This window comes from Barbus barbus (genome assembly GCF_936440315.1).
Source record: "Barbus barbus genome assembly, chromosome: 3".
Lineage (NCBI taxonomy): Eukaryota > Metazoa > Chordata > Actinopteri > Cypriniformes > Cyprinidae > Barbus > Barbus barbus.
In genome coordinates, this window is record NC_136731.1 from 45,082,587 (window position 1) to 45,101,705 (window position 19,119).

Below are 19,119 nucleotides of genomic sequence, written 5' to 3' on the forward strand. Positions count from 1 at the left end.
AAGCACAATGATATAATATAAAACATGAAGCAAAATGATATACAGGAATAAAACTTTCGGCATTGTTCTTTGGGGAGGAACTTAATCTTTGAGTTGATCTTGAATCTGCTGGTTTTGAAGATGAAGATGAACTTTATTCACTGTGAAAACTTTAGATAATGTCTCTTTGTCATGTCGCTTGTAATGACAAATTTATCCAGATGATATTCTATTGCTTGATGCATTATTGTGTCACATTTGATGAGAAAGCAGCATCAGACCTGAAAGTGCTGGATCTGAAGATGATCTATTTACTGTGATAGTTTTTTGTATGTCTGTGTAGACCAGATGAGTTATTGAAACGCTTCCCACATGCAGTGCAGTGATACGGTTTCTCTCCGGTGTGGATCCTCTCATGTCTTTTCAGGGCTCCTGACTGACTGAATCTCTTGTTGCAGTGTGAACACTTATAAGGTTTCTCTCCAGAGTAGATCCTCTCATGCCGTTTTAAACTGCTCGCTAAAGTAAAAGTCTTCTCACACTCAAAGCACGGACTCGTTGAACGATTTAACCAGACCCTGAAGGAGATGTTGCGACGGGTGGCAACGGAGGACAAACGGGATTGGGACCAGATGTTGCCCTACATCCTATTTGGTAAACGGGAGGTCCCCCAGGGGTCTACAGGCTTTACACCGTTTGAGCTCATCTTCGGCTGGCAACCTCGCGGACTGCTCGACGTGGTAAAGGAGGCATGGGAACACCAGCAGCCCACCCCACACCGATCCCTGGTCGAGCATGTCACCGAGATGAGGCAAAGGATCGACCACGCCATGCCATTAGTCCGGGAACACCTGGGTAAAGCCCAGCAGGCTCAACAGCGCCACTATAACCGTGCAGCTCAGCCTCGGGAGTTCCAGACGTGTGACCGAGTAATGGTATTAGTCCCCACTGCCGCCTGCAAGTTCCTGGCCACCTGGCAGGGGCCGTATACAGTGATAGAAAAAGTGGGGCCAGTAACGTACCGTGTACGGCAACCGGGGAGACGGAGCCCCGAGCAGCTGTACCACGTCAACCTGTTGAAGAGGTGGGTGGGGACCGAAGAACAGATGGTGGCCCATGCCACCGTGGAGCCCGTTCTGGTGGACACCAACCCCGGTCTGTCGGGAGCACAGAAGGCTGAGCTGCAACACCTGATCGGTTTATTCATGATTGTGTCACATTTGATGAGGACACAGCATCAGATGATCTACTTACTGTGATAGTTTTTTGTATGTGTGTGTAGAGCAGAGGATTGACTGAAACACTTCCCACATGCAGTGCAGTGATACGGTTTCTCTCCAGTGTGGATCCTCTCATGTATTTTCAGGTGTCCTGACTGATTGAATCTCTTGTCACAGTGTGAACACTTGTACGGTTTCTCTCCAGTGTGGATGCTCATGTGATGCTTAAGGGTTGATGATTGTGAGAAACTCTTCCCGCACTGATCACATGTGAATGGTTTCTCTCCTGTATGAACTCTCATATGGTCTGTAAGGAATCCTTTTAATCTGAAACTCTTCCCGCATTGATTACATGTGTTCGGTTTCTCTCCAGTGTGAATCTTCTCGTGTCTTTTCAGATGTGATGACCGACTGAATCTCATGTCGCAGTGTGAACACTTGTAAGGTTTCTCTCCAGTGTGAACTCTCAGATGAAGCTCAAGCTGACATTTGTATTTCAAACTCTTTCCACACTGAGTGCAGGTGAAAGATTTCTTGGCTTTTCTTTTCTTTAAATCATTCTGTTTGTGTTTTTCTCCACTTTGGGTATGATTTATCTCCTCAGATTCACTCAGTTCTTCTTTCTCCTCATTGTCTTCAATCAACTCTGAAATAAAAGTAAAAACAGTAAATTTGTCATGTCATCGATGATGTATTTTCATAGTTTAGTCTGATGATTGTGAGGTTTCATTAATTGTTTTGTCTATAAGAGATAAGAGGCAGTGTTTATGAAAACTAAAGGTTTATGGGATGTTGTTGTGAAGCAGTTTGCTAAAACTGTTGGATTTGTGCTGGTCAGATAAAGTCTGAGCATTGAAACATGCAACTTCTTGGTTGATAAAAGACTGTTAATACAGTTTTGGTACCAGACAAGACTTGATGTTAATGTTTTGGATATTGACAACCCTGCTGACTATTTGTTCAGATACCAGAAAAATTTGTATATTTTCTGACAGGATTTGGCATCCGGAAATGGATCTTAACTATCTGCCGTTGAGACTCGAACTAGGGGTGGGCGATATGACAAAAAATATCATATCACGATTTTTTTTCCCCCAGAAATATCACGATTCACGATTTTATCACGATTCTTTGTCATGTTGGTTTTACTCTTTTGTCTGAGCAGTACAGCTAAACTAATTTCCCTGTTATAAAGACAAAGCCTTTCAAGGTAACAAAGTATGACATAAAAAAGTGAACGAAGAAATGAACAAAGAAATGATGATGAGAAGAGAGGAGCTGGATTATGAGGCACAAGTCAGACGGGAAGAGATGTCTCTGAAAGAGAAATAATCTGAAGCTTTTGCTTCGGTCTTTGCAAATTTGGCAGCAGCTCTTCTCCAGAGAAAGTAGATGGACACTCCAGCTTTTCTGTTTGCTTTAAGTGGGCATATATAAAGGAGTTGCTAAGGACACGGGATGTTTCCGCTACTGCTGGTTCCGTTGTCTGGCGCCTGGCTGTCTGGAGTTGGAGGTATGTGTTTGGTTAATTATCTTTTTTTTTTAGTTCCCTTTTTGCGTTCCTAACTGTGCCGTCTTCCTGGAAGGCTGGTGTCTGTTCTGCGCTCTCCCTGGCTGTGTTGTCTTGCCTGTGTGAAAGTTTGGTGTATTGAATCTCCATTGTTTACATTGCTGCGTGCGTGTGTGTGACTGCTGTCTTCCTGTGCAGTAGGTAAATATTTATATGCTCCCTTAATATCTTGCCTATAGTGGATATATGATTTATTTATTTTTTATTATATTTTTGATTAGTGATTAGCATTGAGGTGTTGTTCGGCCGGATGGGTGATGTGCTTCCCGCATGCTGGTATGTTAACCCTATTTTTATGTTTATAAGATTCACCTCTAAAGGTATGCGGATGATTCATTTTTTGTATGTTTTTTTTTCACTTTAGATGTAAATCAGCACAATAGCGTCTTATTCTGCTCTGCTGCTGCATGGCCAGACGTTTAGACGCTGCTGTTTTGCTTTTATTTTTTGTTTCGTTTTGTTCTGCAGCTTGCAGCGTCCGTGCGGGGGTGCTGCAGTGTCCATCCTCTGCGGGGTTTTTAACTTGCAATTGTTGCTTGCTGTTTTGTTTTTTTTGTTGTTTGTTCATTATTCCTGGTGAAATAAGATAAATGTGCTCCTGGTGTATAAATTGGTACCATTGTTGTGGTGTAAATTGATTGTGGTGTTTGACTAGTGTTCCAGGATTAAATGTTAGGTTTCCATTTTATTTTTTTGTCTCTTTTTTTTCTGTGAAGTACAGAATTTGTAAATTGATTAGTTAATTCTCTTTCTTTTTTGTTAATTGTTTTGTTGTACAGCTATACCAGTTTTAATTGTCCTTTTCTTTCTATCTTCAGGAGCTGGGGGATCCAGCGTGGGCAGGCTATCTATTTTTATTTTATTTTTTTGGTGTGGGAGTCCTGTTTTCAAATTGTGCAGTTTTCCTTTTTCTTTTTTTGACTGGATTTCACTAATGTGTGAGTGCTTTTCTTTTGTGCTCGTGTGGAAATTAGTGTGGGCCGCTGGAAGGCCTAATCTTTAGCCTGCCTCGCTCCTGGTGAGCCCCAGTTCCCTGGGTTGGTTTATTTGTATTTTGTTTTCATTTGTTTCTTTATTTGCTCTTATGCCACAGCTAATTAAAAACATTTAAATATGTCATTTTGATGATCAAAGATGAGTTTTAAAGGATAACATTTCTGACTACAGGGGAACTTTTGTTTTTTATATTTTTTTACTCTACTAATATGATCCACAGTTTATTCCTTAAAAAAAAATATATACACTCACCTAAAGGATTATTAGGAACACCTGTTCAATTTCTCATTAATGCAATTATCTAATGAACCAATCACATGGCAGTTGCTTCAATGCATTTAGGGGTGTGGTCCTGATCAAGACAATCTCCTGCTACCGGTTGCATAAACTGTTTAGACTAGTCTTAAAAAGTTAGTCACCTATTTTCTTTTCTTCAAGACTGGTCATAACTTTTTTAATTCAGTTATGAAAAGGTAGATTGGTCTTATTTGTATTGGAAAAGTAAGACTGATTACCCCTTGGCAACTGTTAGCTGGTCAAACTAGTTCTTAAGACACAGTCTTAACATGGTGGCTAAGTTTATGCAACTGGCCCCTGAACTCCAAACTGAATGTCAGAATGGGAAAGAAAGGTGATTTAAGCAATTTTGAGCGTGGCATGGTTGTTGGTGCCAGACGTGCCGGTCTGAGTATTTCACAATCTGCTCAGTTACTGGGATTTTCACGCACAACCATTTCTAGGGTTTACAAAGAATGGTGTGAAAAGGGAAAAACATCCAGTATGCAGCAGTCCTGTGGGCGAAAATGCCTTGTTGATGCTAGAGGTCAGAGGAGAATGGGCCGACTGATTCAAGCTGATAGAAGAGCAACTTTGACTGAAATAACCACTCGTTACAACCGAGGTATGCAGCAAAGCATTTGTGAAGCCACAACACGCACAACCTTGAGGCGGATGGGCTACAACAGCAGAAGACCCCACCGGGTACCACTCATCTCCACTACAAATAGGAAAAAGAGGCTACAATTTGCACGAGCTCACCAAAATTGGATGGTTGAAGACTGGAAAAATGTTGCCTGGTCTGATGAGTCTCGATTTCTGTTGAGACATTCAGATGGTAGTCAGAATTTGGCGTAAACAGAATGAGAACATGGATCCATCATGCCTTGTTACCACTGTGCAGGCTGGTGGTGGTGGTGTAATGGTGTGGGGGATGTTTTCCTGGCACACTTTAGGCCCCTTAGTGCCAATTGGGCATCGTTTAAATGCCACGGCCTACCTGAGCATTGTTTCTGACCATGTCCATCCCTTTATGACCACCATGTACCCATCCTCTGATGGCTACTTCCAGCAGGATAATGCACCACGTCACAAAGCTCGAATCATTTCAAATTGGTTTCTTGAACATGACAATGAGTTCACTGTACTAAAATGGCCCCCACAGTCACCAGATCTCAACCCAATAGAGCATCTGTGGGATGTGGTGGAACGGGAGCTTCGTGCCCTGGATGTGCATCCCACAAATCTCCATCAACTGCAAGATGCTATCCTATCAATATGGGCCAACATTTCTAAAGAATGCTTTCAGCACCTTGTTGAATCAATGCCACGTAGAATTAAGGCAGTTCTGAAGGCGAAAGGGGGTCAAACACAGTATTAGTATGGTGTTCCTAATAATCCTTTAGGTGAGTGTATATATATATATATATATATATATATATATATACAGTGGGTACGGAAAGTATTCAGACCCCCTTAAATTTTTCACTCTTTGTTATATTGCAGCCATTTGCTAAAATCATTTAAGTTCTTTTTTTTCCTCAATGTACACACAGCACCCCATATTGACAGAAAAACACAGAATTGTTGACATTTTTGCAGATTTATTAAAAAAGAAAAACTGAAATATCACATGGTCCTAAGTATGCAGACCCTTTGCTGTGACACTCATATATTTAACTCAGGTGCTGTCCATTTCTTCAGATCATCCTTGAGATGGTTCTACACCTTCATTTGAGTCCAGCTGTGTTTGATTATACTAATTGGACTTGATTATGAAAGCCACACACCTGTCTATATAAGACCTTACAGCTCACAGTGCATGTCAGAGCAAATGAGAATCATGAGGTCAAAGGAACTGCCTGAAGAGCTCAGAGACAGAATTGTGGCAAGGCACAGATCTGGCCAAGGTTACAAAAAAAGTTCTGCTGCACTTAAGGTTCCTAAGAGCACAGTGGCCTCCATAATCCTTAAATGGATGACGTTTGGGACGACCAGAACCCTTCTTAGAGCTGGCCGTCCGGCCAAACTGAGCTATCGGGGGAGAAGAGCCTTGGTGAGAGAGGTAAAGAAGAACCCAAAGATCACTGTGGCTGAGCTCCAGAGATGCAGTCGGGAGATGGGAGAAAGTTGTAGAAAGTCAACCAGCACTGCAGCCCTCTACCAGTCGGGGCTTTATGGCAGAGTGGCCCGACGGAAGCCTCACCTCAGTGCAAGACACAAAAAAACACCTGAAGGACCACAAGATGGTGAGAAATAAGATTATCTGGTCTGATGAGACCAAGATAGAACTTTTTGGCCTTAATTCTAAGCGGTATGTGTGGAGAAAACCAGGCACTGCTCATCACCTGTCCAATACAGTCCCAACAGTGAAGCATGGTGGTGGCAGCATCATGCTGTGGGGGTGTTTTTCAGCTGCAGGGACAGGACGACTGGTTGCAATCGAGGGAAAGATGAATGCGGCCAAGTACAGGGATATCCTGGACGAAAACCTTCTCCAGAGTGCTCAGGACCTCAGACTGGGCCGAAGGTTTCCCTTCCAACAAGACAATGACCCCAAGTACACAGCTAAAATAACGAAGGAGTGGCTTCACAACAACTCCGTGACTGTTCTTGAATGGCCCAGCCAGAGCCCTGACTTAAACCCAATTGAGCATCTCTGGAGAGACCTAAAAATGGCTGTCCACCAACGTTTACCATTCAACCTGACAGAACTGGAGAGGATCTGCAAGGAGGAATGGCAGAGGATCCCCAAATCCAGGTGTGAAAAACTTGTTGCATCTTTCCCAAAAAGACTCATGGCTGTATTAGATCAAAAGGGTGCTTCTACTAAATACTGAGCAAAGGGTCTGAATACTTAGGACCATGTGATATTTCAGTTTTTCTTTTTTAATAAATCTCCAAAAATGTCAACAATTCTGTGTTTTTCTGTCAATATGGGGTGCTGTGTGTACATTAATGAAAAAAAAAAAAAAAAGAACAAATAATTTTAGCAAATGGCTGCAATATAACAAAGAGTGAAAAATTTAAGGGGGTCTGAATACTTTCTGTACCCACTGTGTGTGTATATATATATATATATATATATATATATATATATATATATATGCTGGTCATAAAATTAGAATATCATGAAAAAGTTGATTTATTTCAGTAATACCATTCAAAAAGTGAAACTTGTATATTAGATTCATTCATTACACACAGACTGATATACTGTTGAAGAGGTGGGTGGGGACCGAAGAACAGATGGTGGCCCATGCCACCGTGGAGCCCGTTCTGGTGGACACCAACCCCGGTCTGTCGGGAGCACAGAAGGCTGAGCTGCAACACCTGATCGGTTTATTCATGATTGTGTCACATTTGATGAGGACACAGCATCAGATGATCTACTGTTACGTCCAGAGCCGTAAGGTTCTGTTTGTATGTTCAGCTGTGCTGTTTTTTTCTTTCTCTATCCCTGTCTCTCTTCATAGGAGAAATGGTTCCACCTGATACAGATAATCAATGGCCTGCTGTGATTGGATGCTGGGAGTATTTAAACTGCAAACACCATCAGAGCTGTGTTGGTGGTGGCTTGACTGTGTGCAGCAGCAATGAAGACCCATCTTCAACCCCAGATCTGAGACTTTGTTAAAGCCAGTAGTGAACCGTGTATCTCTACCTTTTATTGTGTGTACTACTTAGTGAAGTAGTTTTCTCTTTTTAGTCTCTTTCTATTTCAATCCCTGATTGAGACTTTAATAGTTAATCATTGTTTGACTTAATGGATCATTTTCTCTTGGTTTATTTGAAGTTTGTTATTTAATTATTTCTTTATTTTGTGAGGTTAGTAGGGAGGTGGGTGCCATTTATTTTGAATCATACTTTTTTTCTCCTGTTTATGCTAGCAAGGGAGTAAGCTTATTTTGTTGTACTTTGGTTTTCTTTTTTTTTAGTTTAGGTAGTATGATTGAGGAGTAAGATTAATTATGTTTGTTATTTTGGCTATACCCTCTTCTGAACTTGATACCTCTCTTTTTCTTTTGCCTAATTTGTAAATAAAACTACTTTCTTGAATGAGATCACTATGTGGTTATTGTGAAACAACTCTGGGTCTGGAGACGGGGTGGCTTCATGCTGTTGCACATTCATTTCACCACCATCCATTTTTTTTACTGTTACATTCCTCCCCTAGACCAATCAGGAAATCGTAACACTACTTACTGTGATAGATTTTTGTATGTCTGTGTAGAGCAGAGGATTGACTGAAACACTTCCCACATGCAGTGCAGTGATACGGTTTCTCTCCAGTGTGGATCCTCTCATGTGTTTTCAGGTGTCCTGACTGATTGAATCTCTTGTCACAGTGTGAACACTTGTACGGTTTCTCTCCAGTGTGGATCCTCTGGTGCAGTTTTAAACTCTTTGCTGTAGTAAAAGTCTTCTCACACTCAAAGCACATGTACTCTCTCACACCAGTGTGTATTTTCTCGTGTTCTTTCAGACTTTGTAGACGTGAAAAACTCTTTCCACACAAATGACATGAATGTGGCTTCTCCTTTGTATGAACTCTCAGGTGTGAACTCAGATTTGAAGCCCACAAAAATGTTTTGCCGCATTGATCACATGTGTACAGTTTCTCTCCAGTGTGGATGCTCATGTGATGCTTAAGGGTTGATGATTGTGAGAAACTCTTCCCGCACTGATCACATGTGAATGGTTTCTCTCCTGTATGAACTCTCATATGGTCTGTAAGGAATCCTTTTAATCTGAAACTCTTCCCGCATTGATTACATGTGTTCGGTTTCTCTCCAGTGTGAATCTTCTCGTGTCTTTTCAGATGTGATGACCGACTGAATCTCATGTCGCAGTGTGAACACTTGTAAGGTTTCTCTCCAGTGTGAACTCTCAGATGAAGCTCAAGCTGACATTTGTATTTCAAACTCTTTCCACACTGAGTGCAGGTGAAAGATTTCTTGGCTTTTCTTTTCTTTAAATCATTCTGTTTGTGTTTTTCTCCACTTTGGGTATGATTTATCTCCTCAACTTCACTCAATTCTTCTTTCTCCTCATTGTCTTCAATCAACTCTGAAATAAAAGTAAAAACAGTAAATTTGTCATGTCATCGATGATGTATTTTCATAGTTTAGTCTGATGATTGTGAGGTTTCATTAATTGTTTTGTCTATAAGAGATAAGAGGCAGTGTTTATGAAAACTAAAGGTTTATGGGATGTTGTTGTGAAGCAGTTTGCTAAAACTGTTGGATTTGTGCTGGTCAGATAAAGTCTGAGCATTGAAACATGCAACTTCTTGGTTGATAAAAGACTGTTAATACAGTTTTGGTACCAGACAAGACTTGATGTTAATGTTTTGGATATTGACAACCCTGCTGACTATTTGTTCAGATACCAGAAAAATTTGTATATTTTCTGACAGGATTTGGCATCCGGAAACTATCTGCCGTTGAGACTCGAACTAGGGGTGGGCGATATGGCAAAAATATCATATCACGATTTTTTTTTTCCCCCAGAAATATCACGATTCTTTGTCATGTTGGTTTTACTCTTTTGTCTGAGCAGTACAGCTAAACTAATTTCCCTGTTATAAAGACAAAGCCTTTCAAGGTAACAAAGTATGACATAAAAAAGTGAACGAAGAAATGAACAAAGAAATGATGATGAGAAGAGAGGAGCTGGATTATGAGGCACAAATCAGACGGGAAGAGATGTCTCTGAAAGAGAAATAATCTGAAGCTTTTGCTTCGGTCTTTGCAAATTTGGCAGCAGCTCTTCTCCAGAGAAAGTAGATGGACACTCCAGCTTTTCTGTTTGCTTTAAGTGGGCATATATAAAGGAGTTGCTAAGGACACGGGATGTTTCCGCTACTGCTGGTTCCGTTGTCTGCGCCTGGCTGTCTGGAGTTGGAGGTATGTGTTTGGTTAATTATCTTTTTTTTTTAGTTCCCTTTTTGCGTTCCTAACTGTGCCGTCTTCCTGGAAGGCTGGTGTCTGTTCTGCGCTCTCCCTGGCTGTGTTGTCTTGCCTGTGTGAAAGTTTGGTGTATTGAATCTCCATTGTTTACATTGCTGCGTGCGTGTGTGTGACTGCTGTCTTCCTGTGCAGTAGGTAAATATTTATATGCTCCCTTAATATCTTGCCTATAGTGGATATATGATTTATTTATTTTTTATTATATTTTTGATTAGTGATTAGCATTGAGGTGCTGTTCGGCCGGATGGGTGATGTGCTTCCCGCATGCTGGTATGTTAACCCTAGTTTTATGTTTATAAGATTCACCTCTAAAAGGTATGTGGATGATTCATTTTTTGTATGTTTTTTTTCACTTTAGATGTAAATCAGCACAATAGCGTCTTATTCTGCTCTGCTGCTGCATGGCCAGACGTTTAGACGCTGCTGTTTTGCTTTTATTTTTTGTTTCGTTTTGTTCTGCAGCTTGCAGCGTCCGTGCGGGGGTGCTGCAGTGTCCATCCTCTGCGGGGTTTTTAACTTGCAATTGTTGCTTGCTGTTTTTTTTTTGTTGTTTGTTCATTATTCCTGGTGAAATAAGATAAATGTGCTCCTGGTGTATAAATTGGTACCATTGTTGTGGTTTAAATTGATTGTGGTGTTTGACTAGTGTTCCAGGATTAAATGTTAGGTTTCCATTTTATTTTTTTGTCTCTTTTTTTTTCTGTGAAGTACGGAATTTGTAAATTGATTAGTTAATTCTTTCTTTTTTGAAATTGTTTTGTTGTACAGCTATACCAGTTTTAATTGTCCTTTTCTTTCTATCTTCAGGAGCTGGGGGATCCAGCGTGGGCAGGCTATCTATTTTTATTTTTATTTTGGTGTGGGAGTCCTGTTTTCAAATTGTGCAGTTTTCCCTTTTCTTTTTTTTGACTGGATTTCACTAATGTGTGAGTGCTTTTCTTTTGTGCTCGTGTGGAAATTAGTGTGGGCCGCTGGAAGGCCTAATCTTTAGCCTGCCTCGCTCCTGGGTTGGTTTATTTGTATTTTGTTTTCATTTGTTTCTTTATTTGCTCTTATACCACAGCTAATTAAAAAACATTTAAATATGTCATTTTGATGATCAAAGATGAGTGTTAAAGGATAACATTTCTGACTACAGGGGAACTTAAGTTTTTGAATATTTTTTTACTCTACTAATATGATCCACAGTTTATTCCTTAAAAAAAAAAAAAATAATAATAAAATATATATATATATATATATATATGCTGGTCATAAAATTAGAATATCATGAAAAAGTTGATTTATTTCAGTAATACCATTCAAAAAGTGAAACTTGGATATTAGATTCATTCATTACACACAGACTGATATATTTCAAATGTTTATTTCCTTTAATTTTGATGATTATAACTGACAACTAATGAAAGTCCCAAATTCAGTATCTCAGAAAATTAGAATATTGTGAAAATGTTCAATATAGAAGACCCCTGGTGCCACACTCTAATCAGCTAATTAACTCAAAACACCTGCAAAAGCCTTTAAATGGTCTCTCCGTCTAGTTCTGTAGGCTACACAATCATGGGGAAGACTGCTGACTTGACAGTTGTCCAAAAGACGACCATTGACACCTTGCACAAGGAGGGCAAGACACAAAAGGTCATTGCTAAAGAGGCTGGCTGTTCACAGAGCTCTGTGTCCAAGCATATTAATAGAGGGGCGAAGGGAAGGACAAGATGTGGTAGAAAAAAAGTGTACAAGCAATAGGGATAACCGCACCCTGGAGAGGATTGTAAAACAAAACCCATTCAAAAATGTGGGGGAGATTCACAAGGAGTGGACTGCAGCTGGAGTCAGTGCTTCAAGAACCACCACGCACAAACGTATGCAAGACATGGGTTTCAGCTGTCGCATTCCTTGTGTCAAGCCACTCTTGAACAAGAGACAGCGTCAGAAGCGTCTTGCCTGGTCTACAGACAAAAAGGACTGGACTGCTGCTGAGTGGTCCAAAGTTATGTTCTCTGATGAAAGTAAATTTTGCATTTCCTTTGGAAATCAAGGTCCCAGAGTCTGGAGGAAGAGAGGAGAGGCACATAATCCACATTGCTTGAGGTCCAGTTTAAAGTTTCCACAGTCATTGATGGTTTGGGGTGCCATGTCATCTGCTGGTGCCATGTCATCTGCTGGTGTTGGTCCATTGTGTTTTCTGAGGTCCAGGGTCAACGCAGCCGTCTACCAGGAGGTTTTAGAGCACTTCATGCTTCCTGCTGCTGACCAACTTTATGGAGATGCAGATTTCATTTTCCAACAGGACTTGGCACCTGCACACACTGCCAAAGCTACCAGTACCTGGTTTAAGGACCATGGTATCCCTGTTCTTGATTGGCCAGCAAACTCGCCTGACCTTAACACCATAGAAAACCTATGGGGTATTGTGAAGAGGAAGATGCAATACGCCAGACCCAACAATTCAGAAGAGCTGAAGGCCACTATCAGAGCAACATGGGCTCTCATAACACCTGAGCAGTGCCACAGACTGATCGACTCCATGCCACGCCGCATTGCTGCAGTAATCCAGGCCAAAGGAGCCCCAACTAAATATTGAGTGCTGTACATGCTCATACTTTTCATGTTCATACTTTTCAGTTGGCCAACATTTCTAAAAATATTTTTTTTTGCATTGGTCTTAATTGATATTCTAATTTTCTGAGATACTGAATTTGGGACTTTCATTAGTTGTCAGTTATAATCATCAAAATGAAAAGAAATAAACATTTGAAATATATCAGTCTGTGTGTAATGAATTAATCTAATATACAAGTTTCACTTTTTGAATGGTATTACTGAAATAAACTTTTTCATGATATTCTAATTTTATGACCAGCACCTGTGTGTATGTATGTATGTATGTATATATATATGTATATATATATTGTGACGAGCGTCCCGTGCACTCATCAGCGTTGCCCTGGAGAAAGAAGCGAGACACCTGCACTCGCTCATCACGGCTGGATCGGCCACACCTGTCACCAATTTGCCCACGTCCAGATAAGCCGTGTGAGGCTGCAGAATGGGGAGACTGGTGTCTTGAACGTTGAGAACTACCGTGTCATCTCTATTTGATTTTCAGAAACAAGCATGTGACCGAGCCAGCCCTGCTACGAGCACAGCACCGATTCACCGCGCCAAGGAAATCACACACAGAGAGCACCGCACCACCTCAGCAAGCCACTCTTCACCCTGAACCCACTGTTTGTTAATAAATCCACCCTATTATTATATATTAGGGTGGATTTTATTTTATTTATTTTAGCTCTCCTTGTCGCGTGATTCTTCCACCCCATCACAGTGGTGGAGAATGCGGGCAGATTAAGAGGAAATTTTCACCGACAAGTGATCTCCATAAACTCACGTTGGGTTTTTTTTTTTTTTTGGGGGGGGGGTTAGGCTTTCCTGTAGCTCAAATAGTAGAGCATGGCGCAAGCAACGCCAAGATCATGGGTTCGATTCCCAGGGAAAGCAAGAGCTGATAAAATGTAGAAACTGTAACTTGAATGCAATGTAAGTCGCTTTGGATAAAAGCGTCTGCTAAATGCATAAATGTAAATGTTTCCTCCAGACAGGCGGTTACTCCTCCCCTCAGGATGGAAGAACTTCTCCGGCAGTTAGCAGAGGTCAACCTGCGCCAACACCAGATCGTTGAGCATCTTGCCACACGCCAGAGCCAGGCTGACCAGCCCTCCGCATGGCCGCCCGCCAGCGCGTTCCGTTACCGGACCCTCGGGTACAGGCCGCCCAGCTACTGCCCAAAATGACTGCGCATGACAACGTCGAGGCTTATCTACAAATGTTCGAGAATACCGCTACCACGGAGGGATGGGACCCGGACGACTGGGCCCGCGCACTAGCCCTGCTACTCACTGGTGAAACCCAGCACACCTTTTTCAGCCTCCTCACAGCGATGGCAGAAACATATGAAGACGTAAAGAGGGAAATTCTGGCTCGAGTGGGGCTATCTCCCGTTTGCGCGGCCCAGTGTTTCCATGACTGGGCATATCAGCCATGACGTCCCGTGGGAGGCTTGTTAAAGATTTACCCGTAACTGTGTTGCTGGGCCGAGACTGGCCGGGCTTCGAGGCCTGGAGGGTGCTTACGGATCTTCGAAGGGCTGGACTCACTGCCAACCCTCGCAAGTGTCACCTGGCTCTCTTGAGGCAAAGTACCTGGGCTTCCGGGTTGGACGGGGCCTCATCAGGCCACAAGAGAAGAAGGTGGAGGCCGTCCGCACTGCCCCAAGACCCAGGTACGAGCGTTCTTAGGGTTGGCGGGGTATTACCGCTGTTTCATCCCTAACTTCTCATCTCTAGCTGCCGCCCCCTTGACAGACCTGACCAGAAAGGGGCAGCCTGAGCGCGTCACCTGGAGTCCAGAGGCAGAGGAGGCGTTCCAGCGAGTCAAGGAAAAAATTTTAGACAATGTTTCTTTGTCATGTTGCTTATAATGACAGATTTATCCAGATGATATTTTATTTTATTGCTTGATTCATGATTGTGTCACATTTGACGAGGACACAGCATCAGATGATCTACTTACTGTGATAGATTTTTGTATGTCTGTGTAGAGCAGAGGATTGACGGAAACACTTCCCACATGCAGTGCAGTGATACGGTTTCTCTCCAGTGTGGATCCTCTCATGTATTTTCAGGTGTCCTGACTGATTGAATCTCTTGTCACAGTGTGAACACTTGTAAGGTTTCTCTCCAGTGTGAATCCTCTCATGCAGTTTTAAACTCTTTGCTGTAGTAAAAGTCTTCTCACACTCAAAGCACATGTACTCTCTCACACCAGTGTGTATTTTCTCATGTTCTTTCAAACTTTCTAGACGTGAAAAACTCTTTCCACACAAATTACATGAATGTGGCTTCTCCTTTATATGAACTCTCAGGTGATTCTTCAGGTCTGAAGCTCTCAAAAATGTTTTGTCGCACTGATCACAAGTGAATGATTTCTCTCCAGTATGGATCATCTCGTGTGTTTTCAGATTGCTTGACTGACTGAATCTCATGTCGCAGTGTGAACACTTGTAAGGTTTCTCTCCAGTGTGAACTCTCAGATGAAGCTCAAGATGACATTTGTATTTCAAACTCTTTCCACACTGAGTGCAGGTGAAAGATTTCTTGGCTTTTCTTTTCTTTAAATCATTCTGTTTGTGTTTTTCTCCACTTTGGGCATGATTTGTCTCCTCAACTTCACTCAATTCTTCTTTCTCCTCATTGTCTTCAATCAACTCTGAAATAAAAGTAAAAACAGTAAATTTGTCATGTCATCGATGATGTATTTTCATAGTTTAGTCTGATGATTGTGAGGTTTCATTAATTGTTTTGTCTATAAGAGATAAGAGGCAGTGTTTATGAAAACTAAAGGTTTATGGGATGTTGTTGTGAAGCAGTTTGCTAAAACTGTTGGATTTGTGCTGGTCAGATAAAGTCTGAGCATTGAAACATGCAACTTCTTGGTTGATAAAAGACTGTTAATACAGTTTTGGTACCAGACAAGACTTGATGTTAATGTTTTGGATATTGACAACCCTGCTGACTATTTGTTCAGATACCAGAAAAATTTGTATATTTTCTGACAGGATTTGGCATCCGGAAATGGATCTTAACTATCTGCCGTAGAGACTCGAACTTGGGGTGGGCGATATGGCAAAAATATCATATCACGATTTTTTCCCCTCAGAAATATCACGATTCACGATTTTATCACGATTCTTTGTCATGTTGGTTTTACTCTTTTGTCTGACCAGTACAGCTAAACTAATTTCCCTGTTATAAAGACAAAGCCTTTCAAGGTAACAAAGTATGACATAAAAAAGTGAACGAAGATAAAAATCGTTGTCATTATTTTATCTTTATTAAAAATAAGAACAAAGATACACATTACAAATAAACATAATACAAATAAAACAAACAGTGCTTTATTTTCCAAGTACAGTAGCTGAATTTAGCAGTTGCATTCGAGAAATTAACAAATATAAAAAGTGAAACACTATATACTACATTGTACATTGATTCTTATTAAAACAACTGTATTAAAGTTCTTCAGTCAAGAGCAGTGAGTGATTTTTCTCTTTGTGTTTTGTTGTTTTATTAACAATTAAAAGACTAGTTCACCCAAAAAGAAAAATTCTGTCTATCAATTCTGTCATAGTGTTTTATTTACTCACTTTCAGGTTGTTTTAAGTCTGAATGAATTTTATCTGTTTTACGTTATCTATTTGTTAATTTATATTATTAAATTCAATGCGGATGTTGGAAACTCAGAAGGGAAGACCAGAGCCCCTTTCACACAGAGATTCCGGAAAATACACGGGTAATGTGTTTCGGCAATTGTCTTTAGATTTGCTGCATTCACACTGCCAGTGATTTCCCGGAATCTGTGTTTGCGTTCACACACAACCCGTAAATGTTCCGGAATGACACGTGACGTCATCATGTGATGTGTATAATGCGCCGCGAACCATTTCACTAAACTGGCGAACGATTTCAGCTTCAGCGCGGATAGTGAGGGGCTCCGATCGCTGCTTCATTCCAGTTTACATATTTTTCGTTGTGTGAATGTTGATCTGCCTTCAAAACACCCAGTAAAAGAGTCGCATGATAACGCGCGTCATCAGCCTTTATGGCATTGATCCGGCTTTTGTTCACACAGCGCTTGTTCCGGGATTGAACCTGGCAATGTTACTAGGTCCCCAACCCGGGATTGATCCCGGAATCAATCCAGGGGTCGTGGTTGCGTTCACACAGAAGGCACTCTGGCAATTTTCCGGGACCAACGTGCAGTGTGAAAGGGGCTCAGGAGACTCTTGGGTATCTTCATGTGCTGCAGTCATCAAAAGTCTAACTAAGGCAGTGGTACTTCGTAGAAATGGAGACAAAGCACCTGGGTGAGCATGCAAATTAAGTATTCAGATATAGCAACCTGCCCCATTTCACCAGTCCTAATTCAATCAGCCTCACTACTAAAATACTGGGGCAGAGGCACCAAGAGCCATTACAAACAAAAGGTGAGAGTCTAAGTAATCTGGCTCATTTGACTTGCACTAAGAGAACAGGAACTGACAGGAACTTTTCTTGATGGAATCATTTGTCTGATGTCATCATATTTACCTTAAATGATAAATACATTGTACTTTGCCTTTAGTTTTTCATGCACAGTATATTGAGAACTGCAGCTGATTGAATAGCACCATACTACGATATTTCTCCAAAAGCAGATCGTGGAGACATTTTCTTTCCATAATGAGGAAACAAACATAAATAATTGTGACTGTACATTAGTGATGCCAAATTTCCTTGCTTACATGAAGAACTGCCAGTAGCGATTGACACAAAGTTCTAGATCAGTCAATCAGAAGTCGAGTCACTCAGTATTATCAAACCCTTATGCCACGTTCATCCCAGGAGAATGAGGAGCGGGAATGGAGCTCTTCGTCCGGTGAGTGCGTTAGTTTGGTCTCACCGTGTTTCATGACGATCTTCAGCATAGCAGGATACTGAAGAAAGGTCTGCAGACCTGCTTACAATTCCTTCCGTATTGCACTGAAGGAGCTCCGCTTTTTTGCCGTCGCGGGAGAGAAGTTGGGGAAGAAGCTCAACATCGCACCATCACCCGCTTTCACAGGGCATCTCGTGGCATCTCGCTTCATTTAGAATCAAATTCCTGTCGTTGTAGCGTAACACTTTGAAGAGAAACACTCATGGTTTGGAGTGATCAGCTGAAGCTCTGGAGTAAACTCGATGCGCATGTTCGATCTCGATATCTCTGCCCACAAGTGATGGGATCCAAATCGGCAGAGACAGTTTCAGAAAGCCGATCGGGTCATCCTTCTCGGCCCCTTCAGGTAGTCCCAGCATGCGGAGATTACTGCGTAATCTGTTTTGTAAGTCAGTCACCTGCTGCTTGAGGGAATCCACACGCCCTGTGTATTCCCCGATCAAATTTTCTGCTCTCTCAGTTCCCCGATTAAATTAGAGCATATATTCTGTATTGTGAGAAGGGCGAATTCAGTGTGCACTGCTGCTAATTCAGCCTTCAAAATGTCCTCAAATCGCTTTATAGTGACTGCCATATTGTCTTCAATGTCAGCTCGGCCCGCTGCGCCAGTTAGTTTTGTTTTCTTCTTAATTGGCGAGGATGATGGTGAAAGATAAGCGAGTTTCCGACTGTGTGACATCTCCAGGCCAACGACAAACCAAAAAACTACCCCAAATGTAAAAAAAGATGATGAACAACAGTAAAAGACGGTAATATACACGGAGCTCAGCTAATGTGCGACTTGGCTCATGAAAGTGTCACATGATCCCCCAACCGTCAGCATTATTAATGAAGAATAAACACCAACCTGTTTGTTGTTGAGTATCTTCAGTGTGTTTGATTCTGCAGGGTTCTGGATCTCTCATCTTCTCTCTGTCCTCTTTAATAAACTCAGTCTTTGCAGATTTCAGCTCTTCCTGATGCTCTGATGCTCGTCTTCACTTGTAAACTGATGGGAATATTCCAGCATTTATTTGCTGAATGTGTGATTGTTGTGGGAGGAGCTTCAATGAACATGAATTTCTGTGTGGAAAAGCCAAAATAAACAAATCAAAGACCCATTAAGTGTTGTCTCTTTGTGAATCATTACTATATTATATTACAGTAGCTAACCGTAACTCTTGAACCTTGGCCCTCTCCCTCTACCCTCGTCGGTGGAAAAAGCAAACTACCACGGCACTCGCATAGTTTTACATTAAATTATATTGTATTTGTCCCAAATTATTGTTAATGTACCAATGAGGTCAAAACTTTACATCCCCCCTTTCAGAATCTGCAAAATGTTAATTTAGCAAAATAAGAGAAATCATACAAAATGCATGTTATTTTTTATTAGTGCTTTTAATCGATTAAAAAAAATCACGATTAATCACAAATTTAAAATACTAGGATTTACCTGTATTTCAAAGTGTTGAAATAAAGGAATGCATAACAAACTAGATTGAGGAAACAGAACCTTTCACATCTCCGCCAGGTACGAGACATTATCATACCTTTATACTGGCAATATAACATTTACCAAGCCACATCA

The 19,119-nt window shown here is 41.3% G+C and overlaps 1 protein-coding gene across 1 annotated transcript; it reads right to left on the minus strand.

Moving 5' to 3' along the window:
- Window positions 1-8,690: 8,690 nt before the first annotated feature.
- LOC306859106 (uncharacterized protein) lies at window positions 8,691-18,522 on the minus strand (the record flags this gene model as incomplete). Its single annotated transcript, XM_079399943.1, has 4 exons — window positions 18,397-18,522; window positions 14,586-15,281; window positions 8,818-9,111; window positions 8,691-8,725 (listed from the first exon to the last, which is right to left on the minus strand). The coding sequence occupies exons 1-4, from the start codon at window positions 18,452-18,454 to the stop codon at window positions 8,691-8,693; spliced, it is 1,083 nt and encodes a 360-aa protein (XP_079256069.1). The 5' UTR covers window positions 18,455-18,522.
- Between the last annotated feature and the right edge of the window lie 597 nt (window positions 18,523-19,119).